General features: G+C 42.3%; 1 protein-coding gene across 1 annotated transcript in view; it reads left to right on the plus strand.

The window, feature by feature from the left end:
* Positions 1-14,721, plus strand: part of LOC8025322 (guanylate cyclase 32E) — a 312,963-nt gene that overhangs the window by 233,113 nt on the left and 65,129 nt on the right. The window contains exons 11-12 of the mRNA XM_040210470.2: positions 94-186; positions 13,539-13,715. Coding sequence (XP_040066404.1) covers positions 94-186; positions 13,539-13,715 — 270 coding nt within the window. The remainder of the gene's footprint in view (positions 1-93; positions 187-13,538; positions 13,716-14,721) is intronic.

The following is a 14,721-nucleotide window of genomic DNA, read 5'->3' on the forward strand; positions in this document are numbered from 1 at the left end:
TGAAAGCAAATAGGAACATAAGAAACAATGTTCGTAGACGTTGACAATGTTCATGATATTGTGACGGCATCTGTCACCTTCCTCCTGTCGCAGGTGGGGCTATACCGTGGTCAGCTGGTCGCTGTCAAGCGCATACGCAAGAGGTCCGTCGACATCACTCGCCGGATGAAAGAGCAGCTGAAAATAGTGAGCGATGCACCTCTCGCACTTCCCGGGCCACTCTCACTGAAATGCGCTTCATTCAATCTTCTAATAGATGAAAACCAAACAAAAATATTCAAGTATCTGAGTTAACAAAAAATATTGAAATTTACGAATGTTATTTTGCACGCTTCGAACATTGCTTCGCTGCCCTTTATAGAAGTATATGTTCTAGAGAGACCGGTGAAGCTAAAAGCAAATACTCATATCAAAAACCTTACTAAGTCCACCACATCGCAATTCAGACAGAGTTTTTTTTCTTCTCCAAGCGGCCTACTTCATGTCTATAGGCAGTTTTGTTTATTTCTGGCGGCGGCTTCAATGGTGGAAATTCCGTTTCGTTAATATTGTGAGCGACATCTTCCTCTACTCGTCCACCATTGAAATAGTTAACACGTTCAAGACCATTGGCGCGTTGTTTTCAAATCACATTTCTTGGAAAGCGTTCTTAAATTACGTTGTTTCTAAACTTGCTTGTATAATGGATCTGTTACATAGCCATCGTCTAATTCTTCCACCAAGTGTTAAACTACTTATGCATAACACATTATTTGTATCTCATTTGAACTATTGCCATTTGGTATGGGGCACCACTACAAAAACAAATTTACATATAATATTCTTACTGCAAAACTGAGCATTAAGACTCGTGTGTAACGTGCCTCATCTTTTCACCCCCCCCCCCCCAATTTTTTAAACATTCGGGTACTAAGAATACACTAACAATACGAATACAGGCTTATAATGAAGTATAAACAAGAATATTTTGTGATAGATAGCTTCCTGCTAGGCAGGGTATCCCTTAGAAAAAGGGCACTTACACATTCTACTCGCAACTCAGATTTCCGGATGGTTAATACATGCGGACAGATTACCCCTTCAAATGATTAGAAGAGCATTTCCTACATTTCTAAACTCTTTCATAACTTCGAATGTTGGTATACCTTCTAGCCCGCGTGAGTTACGTGACTATCAACTGTTGAAATAAATTTGTTGTTGTTGCTTATCATTGCGTTGTTTGAAGGCGGAAACTTTTTAGCATATTTTTGCCATTGTTGATTTTATGCGTAGTTGATGGCCTGTTAGCCATCTTTTTGTCTTACCACAATAGCGTTTTGTGGTCATTTCAGTTTATTCTACTTTTATTTTTTTATTTTTCTGCTTTGTTCGAAACTTGGCTCCCGCTGTGTACCTGTTGAAGGGGCTGGAGACCCGTCAAGCTGCTTTGCCAACTTTTTTTTCTAGCTCCCATCATATGTGATATGGTGAATAAAGTTATTATTATAATTATTATTATTAATGACGGTCGCTTCATGAAATGTGCAGACTGCGCGCTTGCCTACCATTTAGGAAGTTCCGGTGTCTCGGAAAGCACATTCAAAGGGATGTGCGCCGCAAAACATGAGAAATGGCGCTGCCCCGGATGCCGGGGAGGACTGTCTAAATCAAATCTTGACGGCGATCTCACTCCGTCATCTCAAGCTGATCCCATTGCCTTTTTGGCAGAGCTATTTTTGGTGAACAAAAAACGTGACCTTCTGCTTTCGTGGAAGGACACCGTTGATGCCCTTCACGAACTACGCCCAAAGGTCGATGCTTTATTATCGATGAAAAAGGCCGTCGACACAATGCGCGACTTGGTCAATACAATGCAGGAATCAATTAGCTTTGTCTCGTCACAGTATGACTCCCTTGTGACCTCAGTTAAATCTCAGGCCACAATAATCAAAGGGCTACAAGCTGAAACATGTTCCTTGCAATCCACCGTATCTGAGCAGGCACGTGAAATCCAACAGCTAAAAACAAATCAGAATGACATGGAGCAATTTAATCGTCTCTCCAATTTAGAGGTGCATGGCATCCCATTTTCACCCCAGGAGAACATTATGGATCATCTAACAGGGCTCGCACAAAAAATCAACATTGAGGGTTTTCATCCTTCACATATCGTTTCTGCACATCGCCTGCCGGTGAAGTCTGGTGCAGTACCACCCGTGCTAATCCGATTCTCGTCTGTCTCCATTGAGGAGCACTGGATGGGCTACAGAGGACGCCTGGGTTATTTACCTCGGGATGATTCTCATCCCCGAGTATATTTTAACGAAAATCTCATGGATTCAAACAGGAAGCTATTTTGGATGGCGCGGACCAGAGGGAAGGAAAATAATTTCAAATTTGTATGGTTCCGACATGGCAAAATCTACGCTAAGCAGAGCCAGAACTCTCCCCTCCTCCGCATCACTGACACTGGTGCACTGGATCAAATCACTTAAACATAGATGAGTATCTCTTCTACAACTTGTTACTTCCTTCCAGATTGTAATTCATTTAATCCTATTTTAGGTCCAATTTATAATCATTCATTAACAATTATTCATGTAAATATTAGAAGCTTAAGAAAGCATTGGGAGGAGTTCCAAATAGTCGTAAACAACTTAGTTCCAGCTGTAGATATATTTGTTCTAACCGAGATTGATGTGACAGCTTGTCAATATAATCAGTTTGTCTTGAATGGGTATAATGAATTTTTTTACACGCGTAATATTCGTAGGGGCGGTGGTATTGCCATTCATATTAAGGACAAATGGCTGCCAACGAGTACAGGTGTGTCTTTTCAACATGCAGAATCAATCGCCATCAAAGTTACGTACTGCACATTTTCTTTATTCTTGCTGGCAGTGTACAGGCCACCTTCGGAGAACCCCTCGCTTTTTCTAGCAAAACTGTACATTATCCCCAAAGAGTTGCGGTCAGAAGGGCAATTTTGTTTAATAGGAGACATGAATATTGGCACTTCAAAGCCTAACAAATCTACAGTTTGTGACTACTTAAGTTTACTGTCTGACTATGGAATTGAAAATACCATTAACATCCCAACAAGAGAAGAACTTCTATCTGGTACACTAGTAGTCGCTTGCATCGATCACATAAATATCAGAGCCCCAGATGACTTGTGAAAACCGCTGTCATTCATCAAAAGCTTTCCGATCACTACTTGGTAGGTTTTCACTTGGAGCACCAAGCTACCCGATAGAAATATAGTAGAAGAAACCAAACGTGCGTAATTATAACAGATACTGTTAAATGTGATGCTTTAGTTGCTGCCTTCAACTGGAATGACTTCCTGCAATATAGAGAACGTTGTAATGTATACCCTCCTTTTGTTGCAATTTTTCAGTCTTTTTCTGAGAACTCCAACAAAGTAGTCAATTTCTAACAACGATCAGATAAGCCCTGGCTGGACATCAATATCATGACAGCCATTAAAGATAAAGAGGCGTTATGAATACGCTCTCGTCGCGCTCCTAGTAACTTGGAGCTAAGAGCAGAATTCTGTTGCGCGAGAAACAAATTGAATGCGATGATCCGATCCTAAAAGCGCCGTTACTTCCAAAAAAAGTTTTTTTGAGACGAGGTACAATCCACGAGAAACCTGGGACTTAATAAACGCATTTCGAATTTCGAGGGTGGGCATCTAGGCAACCCATAATTGCGTCCCTAGAGAAGCATTTGGGTTCGGACTTGCAGTCAACTGTGAATGACTTCAACAAGCAATTTGCGACATCATCGGGAATTTCCAGGGATTCCAGAGTGACATTCATCACTCCTAGTCATGTTGACAAATATCTCCATCTGCTTTTTTGCCCCCAATAGATGAGCACACATTGCAATCAATTGTATTCGGTATAAAGCGGAAAAGTCTCCAGGTATCGATGGCGTACGAATTGGAGACCTCTGCCGAAACTTTGAAACTATCAAAAACGTCATTCTTATCATGATAAATGGTATCCTGTCGTCTTGCAACATTCCTGCTGAATTAAAAACCCGCAGCACTCGTAAAACCACTCTTCAAGGGGGGAACACCAAGTCGGATAGACTGCTATCGACCCATCTCAATCTTACCGTGCATTGGCGAGATATTGGAAAAATACATGTCCAATATAAGTACTAGTTTTGTTGACACCTCTGAAATTTTATCAGAGAATCAATACGGTTTCGTAGCTGGACGAGGCACTCAGTCCTTACTTGAGGATTTCACCGATCGCATACACACTGCATTTGATAATAACCTATTTACGTGTGCCTTTTTCCTAGATTTTGCTAAAGCATTCGATACGGTCAGCCATAAGTTGCTTCTTCAGAAACTTTATAACTTCGGCTTCTAAGGTCCATTTTTTGCATTAATAGAAAACTTCTTTTCTGATCGATCGGAAATTGTAAGTGTTCGAAATTTTCAAAGTTCGCGCGTAATGATAAAAGCGGGAGTTCCTCAGGGATCAGTTCTGTCACCCTTACTTTTTAATTTGTATGTGAACGACATCTCAACCAGAGTATCCAACTGCAGAATATTTCAGTATGCAGACGATACTGTTCTCATATCTCGTCATCTGAATTATGACGAAGCAATACATCTATTGACAGAGGACGCGACGCAGCTAATGGACTGTTTTGACGAAAATCTAATAAAAATTAACATGTCCAAGACACAGTTGGTCTGCTTTAGAAGTCCACTAAAGAAATTGAATCTGCGCTCGTCGGTTGTCTTACACAAATCAAACTGTCGCAACTGCAAATGTCTGCCATTAGAATGTGTTAATAATGTGAAGGATTTGGGCATACATTTCGACTCGGATATGTCCTGGAACAGGCATCTCTCACAAATATGTAAGAATCTTCGTAGTGTTAGTTATTTACTCTTTAATCAAAAAGTGTAAATGCCATTTACTATTAGAAAGTCAACCACGCATGCTCTAGGCTACAGTATACTTAGGTACGGCATCACTCTGTTCGCAAATTGCTCAGAACTATGGCATGACAAGATCAATCGTATTCTAAAAGGCTTATTGAAAAGCGCTGGATACCAAATGAATTTCACATCTGACATAGAACTCTTTGAAACTCTGCAATTACCAACTTTTTATTCCTTATTTCTACAAAGCGTTGTGCTTCGCCACTTCTGGAGCGATGACTCTAAGCGTCCCTTCATCTCTCAAAGGAATTTTCGCCACGCAACTCGCTTTGAAACCCCGCGATGCTTCACGCGTTACGGTAAGAGAGTTCGCTCATATTACGTTACTCTTATTTTCAATAAGCTTCCAGAGCGTATTCTCAAGGCTACGACGAGAAGAAATTTGAAGAAAATGTTAACTAATTTCAAAATTGCATAATTTAGTATACTTTTCATTGTAATCAATATTTTTTTTTGCATATCATTTTACGGAATTGTGATTGCTCCCTCTCGAGAAGAGTTATATACTCTACGACATTTCTTCCGGTCTACTTCAGCCCATTTGTGCCTGTGCGGGTGTGTGTGTGTGTGTGTCTGTTTGGGCGTCTCTCGGCCGGTCTTCAGACAGCAATCACTCCCGAGGCAACGACCTGGCACTGCTTCACTATGGTTTAGAGGTGCAACAATAATGACATTTGTGCATGTATATGGGTGTAAAGATACGTATGTGTAAGCAATAATGTATTGCAAGCAAATTATAATCTAAACATTTTAATAGACAACTTAGCATACTGGGCCTGGGCCCATAAGACCAAGCAGGCTTTGTCCAGTCCCGCTAATTAAACTTCTTTAAACTTCTCCCCATCGCCAATAAAATTATTATTATTATTATTATTATTATTATTACCTCGTACCGACCAATATCAATATTGTCATCCATTTCCCAGATATTAGAGAAGCATATTTTTGTTGCAATGTCCAGTTTCCTTGAAAAACACGCAATAATCACTCCAAATCAATATGGATTTATATTTGGTCGAGGTACTACTAACCTACTTGAACATTTTTCGGACATACTACACTCAACTTTTGACAAAAATATGTACGCATGTGCTCTTTTCATCGATGTTGCTAAGGCTTTTGACACTGTGAATCACAAGCTTCTGTTGGACAAGTTGTATAGGATCGGCTTTCGTGGTCCCTTTCATGCCATTTTGGAGAATTACTTGTCTAATCGCTCTCAGATTGTGTCAATAGATAATTTCCACAGCTCTCAAGTTTCTTTAACATCTGGTGTCCCGCAGGGTTCAATTCTTTCTCCTTTATTTTTTAACATCTACGTGAATGATATGTCATCCGTTACGACGAACTGTGTGATACTACAATATGCAGATGACACAGTTTTATTGTCTCAACATATTTCATATCACCATGCGGTTAACATGCTGCAAGTAGATGCCAATAAGGTAATGGACTGGTTCCAGGCAAACAAACTTCGAGTAAATACTACCAAAACAAAGCTTATTTGTTTCCGCAACCCTTTAAAAAGCGTGAGTTTAACCGCTCCACTCTTTCTTCATAACTCAGGCTGCTCATGTTCTACCTGTGAGCCTGTTCAATATGTTAACACGATTAAGTACCTGGGCATTCACTTCGATTGCGACCTATCTTGGAACACCCACATGTCATACCTATGTCAACGGTTGAGAACAGTCGCTTGTATGATGTACCATATTAAGACATATATGCCGCTAACTATAAGAAAATGTATAATGCATGCTCTTACTTACAGTGTCCTGAGGTATGGCATCACCATTTTTTTTTAATTGCCCCCTTCTATGGCAGTCAAGAATTGACAGAATTCTACGAAATACTCTAAAGAGCATTGCATACAACACAGAATGTTCAAAAAATGTCAACCTTTTCTCGTTCTTGGAACTGCCTACGTTTCACTCCCTGTTCCTTCAGACTGTAATACGAAGACATTTTTGGGACAGTGAGTTTATTATACCATCCTTACCATCTCGTGACCTAAGAAATCATCTTCGTTTCCAAATTCCTCATGTAAGGACCCATTATGGTGAAAGTTTGCGTATATTCTATGTGCCTAATGTCTTCAATAGCATCCCTGAGTCGGTTTTGGCAATTACTTCCAACAAAACATTGACGAAAAGCTTGAGAAAGATGTATTCTGCCGTATCGATGCAATGATATAAAGCACGCGGAATTGGTATCAAATTTTGACCCCATACTTCTTGGCCAGCGCGCATCCAATACAACCCTAATTTCAGATATGCACCGGCACCTTGTACTATGTTGTCTTTTATGATGGCTATCAATACCAAAAATAGACGTCTGCGTCTGACACAGGCCTGCACCCATCAAGGACATAGACAATAGTCTCCATGTGCTCATGGTTGTTTTTTCTTTCACTTTACTTCGGTACTTTGGTGTGTGTGTGCGATGCCACCTTAACAGCGACACAGTTACAATCTACGGTATGTGCAAGCTTTCGTGTCCATGAGTGTCAGTGATCCCTCGTCGTTCGATCACTTCGAGCTACAATCCTTCAGACAACGGGGTCAACGCATCGTGTGCATAGTGCTCAGCCTACAACATGTGATGGTTTGGATTCATGAAACTATGCCTTTTATCTCGTGCCTTTGTTTTGTCTTGTGCCACTGCCACTGTCTTGTGCAACTGTCTTTTTTCTTTTCTCTTCCTCGTGACAATGTGCACTTCCGAATTCTTTTACTGCAGGGCCTGGTCCCACAAGCCCATGCTGGCTTTGACCGGACCCGTAATTCCATTGTTGATTCTACATGTGTGAATAAATGTATTATTATTATTATTATTATTATTATTATTATTATTATTATACGAAGCTCGTATTATTTAGGTCATATGCGCACCTCCGCTGTTGACGCGACATTCGTACAGCAATTCAATTACCCTGCACACATTTCCAATGATATACACAAAGCGTTACTCTGAGTGAACTCTGAGACCTCGGCGAATTTTCGCCTGCTCCTTTTCGCCTGCTCCTTTCAAGGGTACTGGAGAACATTAGTAACCATTGCTGAGATACTGGCCAAAAAGAGCACACCACCACACAAGCACAATGTTCTGATCATAAACTAAAAACAGAAGAAAGAGGTTATTGCTTCGAGTTAACAGTGTCGCGCTATGTAGGAGGCTCTCTTTTTTTTTCCCCTCAGATGTTTCAAGCTGGGTCTAATTTTTAGTGCTGAAATAAGACAACTACAAAGTCATTTCTTTGTGCGTTCGTGCGCGCTGCGTTAATGGGTGCGTTAGAAGCTCCTCGTGGCGTTATGATGAAAATTATCGTAGGACGTTCCTTACCTATCGTCCATTAGTTCATGTAATTTGGTACGATTCACGAAAATGAGTCAATAAAAAAGTATCCAGTGATTTTGATGAATCGGTCTACGCGGAGGGTAATTTCGTCCCCGTAATAAAGTAATCGCGGTAGTTGTCTTAGAGCTTGCGCTACAGCCTGTAATTAGGTACAAAGCTGTCTGAATGATAGTCGCAATTCCGTATGTGTTTTTATTATTTACTCTCACCAATTTATTTTATGATCAGGAGTGCCTCAGGAGTCAATTTTGAAACCGCTTTGCTTCTTGTTTAATTATAGACAATATTGTTTATTGTGTAACCGATGCAAGGGCACTTCTATTTGCTGATGATGTTAAGTTTTTTGGGTTTTTTTAGATGTGAAGTCGGCATATGATTGTTGCTGCTTTCCAGTCTACATAAAACGTGTTTCGAAACATTGTTCGATAAATTGCCTTGTCAATTAACCCCAGAAATCTAAATGTACTGTGTTTTCTAGAAAGTGCGCGATTATCTTTTTTTTATATAATATGGAAGGCATCTTGATTCCACCAGTATCTTGAATCACGGATCTTGGTGTCTGTATCTGACAGCTGACGTTCTTTCAGTAATCATGATTCCGTCACTGTGTACGCATATCAAGAACATTTGACGTAATTTTACGACTGTGTCGCCAATATTCACATCATTTCTCTTTATCTTTACCTGTATATATTTTTAGCTTGATTACGGCTTGGATTTGGCTGTGTCATTTGGAATTGACTGATCCTGTCACAAATCATTGCTCTACAAATTGGACAGAAACGAATAATTGGAATAGTGATGGACAGTTTTATTAAGAGGCGATGTTTTAACCATTAAAAAACCTTACTCCGCCGACGTGTATTCTCTGAGTCAGCGGTAAGGAGGCCCTTTTTTGCGAAAATTTGTTTACGGTAACTTGAAATTAAGACTTATCATGGTTGATAGATATTCACGCCCTGTCCCGTCACCCCTGTCAGCCGGAACCTTTTAACGTTTTATCCATCAGCTATGACCACTATATTCCTGCAATCAAGGATTCAAAATAATTATGACAACCCACATCGAGATAACTGTAATATTTATAGCTGTTTTCTTGATTTTAATTTAGATTTGAGTAAATGGATGTTGTGATTCTGAATATTACAACAGCATGAGTTGCATATGTTTTAGTCTTGCTTCTCTAGCCAATCTGGTTTGATTTTTACTACTTTTTACGTGAGTGATGTTACTGTAGTGGGCACCCCTCAGCAGACCGTCGTGATTGTGGGCACAAGCAAATTGAAGATGATGATGATGAGAATGACGATTATTATTATTATTATTGTAATTATATTCTTCTTCTTCTTCTGATCAATATTATTATTATTATTATTATTATTATTATTATTATTATTATTAATATTATTATTATTAATATTATTATTATTAATATTATTATTATATACAGTCAAGGCCTTTTGCCTCGGCACTCGTGCCTTACACAAAACTCGGCAGAATGTGGGAAATACGGCGCCTGTGAATCAAGTAAACACGCCAAAATATGTATATGACAGTCCTTCACACCGGGAGGAAGTTAGGATATCACGTGCCTCATTTTCATGTTGTGATAGGTTCGCCAGGACACGAGCTTTCGTCGTCTGCTCATTGTCTCTCAAGTGGGGTATTTGCACCTCCGACGTCATTGATATTTTATTTATTTGTCTCTGCATGCAGCCAAGCCCAAAAAGGCGGGCGAGAAAAAGGGCGTTTCTGCGTGTCGATATCCTGTCTGCCCTTTACAGTTCAGCGGTCGTTCTTGAAGATAACCACAAAATATTCACCAACAACATTGCAAACATATAAAAATTGTACTTAAGAAAAACGAATACATGTACATTTCTACCATCGTTGAAAACGCACTTGAGTGAATAGTAAAGTCATATACCATCAATAGCAAATTTAAAAAAAAATGCGAAATGAATAAATTTATAGCAAATAATAATGTGTCAATTGTTCGTATAATATCATATATACGGGGTGTTTCACGAAAACAGGAAAACTTCGATATTGCGAAAATTGCGCGTCGCCACATAAAGAAACGATTGCGTGGTTTTGGTCCTGGGCCAGGGACCTATTTAGGGATATGATTAAAGTCCAAGATAGTTAGATTCTTAGTTATTTTGCGTAAGCAACTTTTTAATAGTTCGTTTAAGGGCTCGGTTTCAATTATAAAAGTGCTGAGCATCACCAAAAACACTAAATCAATAAATTGCAGAACAAAGAAGGGACACGCCGCATTTTATGGGTTTCTGAAAAGCCGCATAACTTCGACGCGATTTTAACGGGGCGCGCTGCCGTCGGTCCCCCAAAAGCGCTCCGACTGCGAACCGAAACTTAAAATCGCGTCGAAGTTGCGCCGTTTTTCAGACAGCCATAAAATGCCGCGCGTGCCTTCTATCGTTCTGCAATGTATTGATATACTGTTTTTTTCGATGATGCTCAGTAATTTTATAATTGAAACCAAGCCCCTAAACACAATATTAAAAGAGTTAATTACGCAAAAAAAAAATTAGAAGCTTAATTACCCAAACTTTAACAATTTTCCTAAATGGGCCTCTTGCCCAGGACCAAAACTGCACAAGCCTTTTTTGTTACGACGCATAGTTTCGGCAGTATCGAATTGGTCCACTTTTCGTGAAACACCCTGTATACTACAACCGTCTTTACATTTGTTTCACATTTCGGCCGCAAGGCCACACCAGTTTTCGCTGCACCCTCGGATGGTCCCGGGGTAGCTCGCCACATCTCTTCTTCACGTCTGTTACGCTGGATGGCACTTGCTCCTCTAGAGTTGCGCAGAGAGCCTAGATTTAAGAGAGCAAGCGACTCAAACCACGGAGACGAGCGCTCGAAATGTAATGTGAACGCCTCGCGCGCCGAAGGTTGGATGCACGTACGCAGGCGTGCGTCGTCTCGTGGTTAGGAGGACCCGAGGTGGAGAGGCCAGACTGTGTGCTAGGCACCGACGACTCTCGACCCTTTTCTCCACCCACTCATACCTTCCCTATTGGAAAAAACAGCATGAAAATCAAACTGGCCAAGCTGGTAACTAAGCTGGTCAATCTGGTCAATGTGGTAATCAAACTGGTTTAACTGGAAATCAAGCTGGTTTAAGCTGGGCAAGGTAGAATTTAAGCTGGTCAGTCTGGTTTAAGTAAAAACCAGCATGGTCTAACCAGAATCTGGTTTTAGATTCAATCTGGTGTAGCTGGGAGCCAGTCTGGTCCTAACTAGTTTAACTGGTTTTCCATGGAGCCAATGTGGTCAAGCTGGGAGACAAGGTGGTCATGCTGGGAGACAAGCTGGTGAATCTGGTCGAACTAATAATCGTGGTGGTCAAGCTGGTCATGCTGGGAGCGCGGACGCCAAGGTCGGCTAGAGATAGCCGAACTGGCATTGCTGGGAGCGCGCGCGCCAAGGTCGGCTTAGGATAGAGCGAGGCCACGTCCTGTTCTTTGTCCTCTCGTTTTTGGTAGACGACAGGGCGCGTCAGGCGCACTGCAAGCTACCTTTGTGTGTGAGGAAAGAGAGAGAGTGGTAGGAACGGAGAATTTTAGGACGCGTTTGGCTATCTTAGGCAGTCTTTCGAAGGGACGGCTGTGTGCGCGTTGTTTGAAGACTAGTTGAACGACGATGCAAGCGAAGCGGGTTTTGAGGAGACAGCGAGCTGCACTCCGTTCGGTGCCGGAAGATGTCCGACTCCCTGACTGAGGCGTCACTTCGTGTCTTCGAACGTGTTTGTGCTCGTGAATGACGGTAGTGCCGAGGAGTATCGCCAATGCCATCCAAGCCACACAGATTTCCTCGCCTCTGCCGACCGCGCAAGTTGCCGCTTCGCCCCCATCACTGGCGGGACCCACGTTCGCTTCTCTCATCCGAGTAGTTTTTTCTTTAGCTATTGCCTGTTTTTGGCGTGTGTCTAGTATTTTTCGTGTTGAAAGATAAACAATATGGTTTTATTAACATTGTTGACTTTGCACCGAGAACCACTCTCTGTGCGCCGGTTAGTACTGTGTCAGCGCCGAGGATATGTAGCATCTGAGTTCATGTGAGGCGGCCGCAAGTATGAAAATAATAAATTGGATGCCGAGTTGGCTTTTCTGAAGAGCTTGGCTTGTTTATCCTGTGTATTAATTTAAACAGGTTAAACTGGTTGGGAAGTCCACCAGCATGACCAGCATGACCAGCATGCCAAACTGGGCATGCTGGGGCAATAACCCAGCTTGGAGCTGGGACCAGATCAACCAGCATGACCAGCATGCCACACTGGGCATGCTGGGCAATAACCCAGCTTGAAGCTGGGACCAGATCAACCAGCATGACCAGCATGCCAAGCTGGGCATGCTGGGGCAAAAACCCAGCTTGAAGCTGGAACCAGCTTAAGTTAATTTTTTCAATAGGGTTGTATTACAAAAGCCACTCGAGAATCACGTGATCTAGGTCGAACAGCTCGGAACTAAGTTGGAGCCCCTCGCATGCATAGGCACAAGCAGGTAGTTTCGAGTGCACTCTCATGCACTAATAGACTGTCTACAAACAGGCCCACGTTCGCCCACACCTGGCGTGGGCGATGCGCGTGCGCATACACCAGATTCATGTGAGAGGAACCGTTTGCGCATGCGCAGAGCCGATCGCCTCGCCGCCGCAGTGGCGTGGCGTAAGAGAGTTGAGTCGGTGCATAGGCTTCAGTTCAATTCGCGTTCCAAACATTTTGTTCGGGAAAAGGCCACATTCTTTGTGGGTTGGGAGATTATAGATGTGAAACGCAAGTTCTATTCGCTTAATTTTTGTTTTCTTACCTCAAACATGGACCTGCTACGGGGATCATCGTTCAACTGTTGGACCGTACCAGTTATCCCTTTCCGTAAAGCGCCAATCTGCTCATGCTAATGCTTCCAGAATTAAATTTTATTTTTACGTGCGTCGTTTACAATTTTTAATCATCTGAAGTACTGATATGTGTAATGTATAAATTATATAAAAATTATCTGAAACACTGGTCCGTGTAAACGACCAAGTTTGCAGAACACGGTTCCTTTTGGTTAGGTTAGGTTAGATTGGGTTATGTAAGGTAAGGTAAGGTAAGGTTAGGTTAGGTTGGGTTTGGTTAGGTTATGTTAGGTTTAAGAGAAGCGTGATTAAGAGTGTCGGATCGTCGTTCATACGCTTCTCCGGGTGGCTCTTTCAGCTTCGGGACCTGCGCCACGACAACCTGGCCACTTTCATCGGCGCCTGCGTGGACCCTCCGAACGTCTGCATCATCACCGAGTACTGCACTCGAGGGAGCCTCACAGACATTCTAGAGAACGAAGACGTCAAGCTGGACGCCATGTTCGTCGCTTCCCTCGTTGGCGACCTCGTCAGGGTAAGCGCCAAACGTACCAGTGGGCTAAGGCCGAATGTATACGAAGCGCAAGTTCGTCTGCCTCTTCTGCAAGGATCGCTGTGACGTCAAAATGACGTCGAGCTCTGATTGGCTCCGATTGGAAGGATGGTGGGCAAACCTAAAAGCAAGCTGCCTCGACGTGTACCCACTATTCCTCAACCAGAGCCAATCAGAGCTCGGCATTCTGACGTCATCAAAACCCCCGCAAATGAAGCAGATGAACTTCCGCTCCGCGTAGTCAGACTGCGCGGAACTGTTAGAACAAACGCGACGAAGATCCTATGGAGCCAATATTCGAGTGGCGGTAAATGTGCTACGTCACGGCATTTGTCGTTTTTGTGCGTTTGCTACCACTGGGAGCTACAATCATGCGCAGTAAATGCGGCGCAATTCTAAGCTTTTTTTTTCTGCGAGTGATTGTCGCCGATAACAAAGCCACAAAGACAACGAGCCCGCTAACAATGCACGTATGGGTGCGACTGGCCACGCTTCCACTGAATCGTAGCGCCGACTGCGGTTGGACTCGACGAGAAAAGGAGAGTATAAACCAGGATATGAACGTCTACCAAATATAACCGAGTTGGTTTAAGTACACGAGGAACACTAATCGCATCACTGATATAGTTTCAATGGCATCACTTAAATTCTTAAAGAGGAGGAAGAGCTACTAAAGCTACTAAAGCTACTTTAAGCTCTTCCGTGATTTAATATAACGAGTTATTTGTTGCCTTTTTTATTGTTTTATTGCACCAGGGGTCGATAGTGTACGAGGCGAAATTTCTTCACGAGCTGAGGGTTCATGGGGCGTCAAAAAAACATTTCGAGACATCATTATTTTTCTTTTTGTTCTAATAGTATGAGATGCAGTCCTGATAGAGCAAGGCAAATGGAGCGTGCGGCGCACAATGTACGGCGCCGGGTGTCCAGTCGGCGACTGCTCTTGGAGCGGGAACTTTCCACAGCGTGCGCTTGGACGGCAAAGCCG

Source organism: Ixodes scapularis, unplaced genomic scaffold (genome assembly GCF_016920785.2).
Source record: "Ixodes scapularis isolate PalLabHiFi unplaced genomic scaffold, ASM1692078v2 PGA_scaffold6__148_contigs__length_123643588, whole genome shotgun sequence".
NCBI lineage: Eukaryota > Metazoa > Arthropoda > Arachnida > Ixodida > Ixodidae > Ixodes > Ixodes scapularis.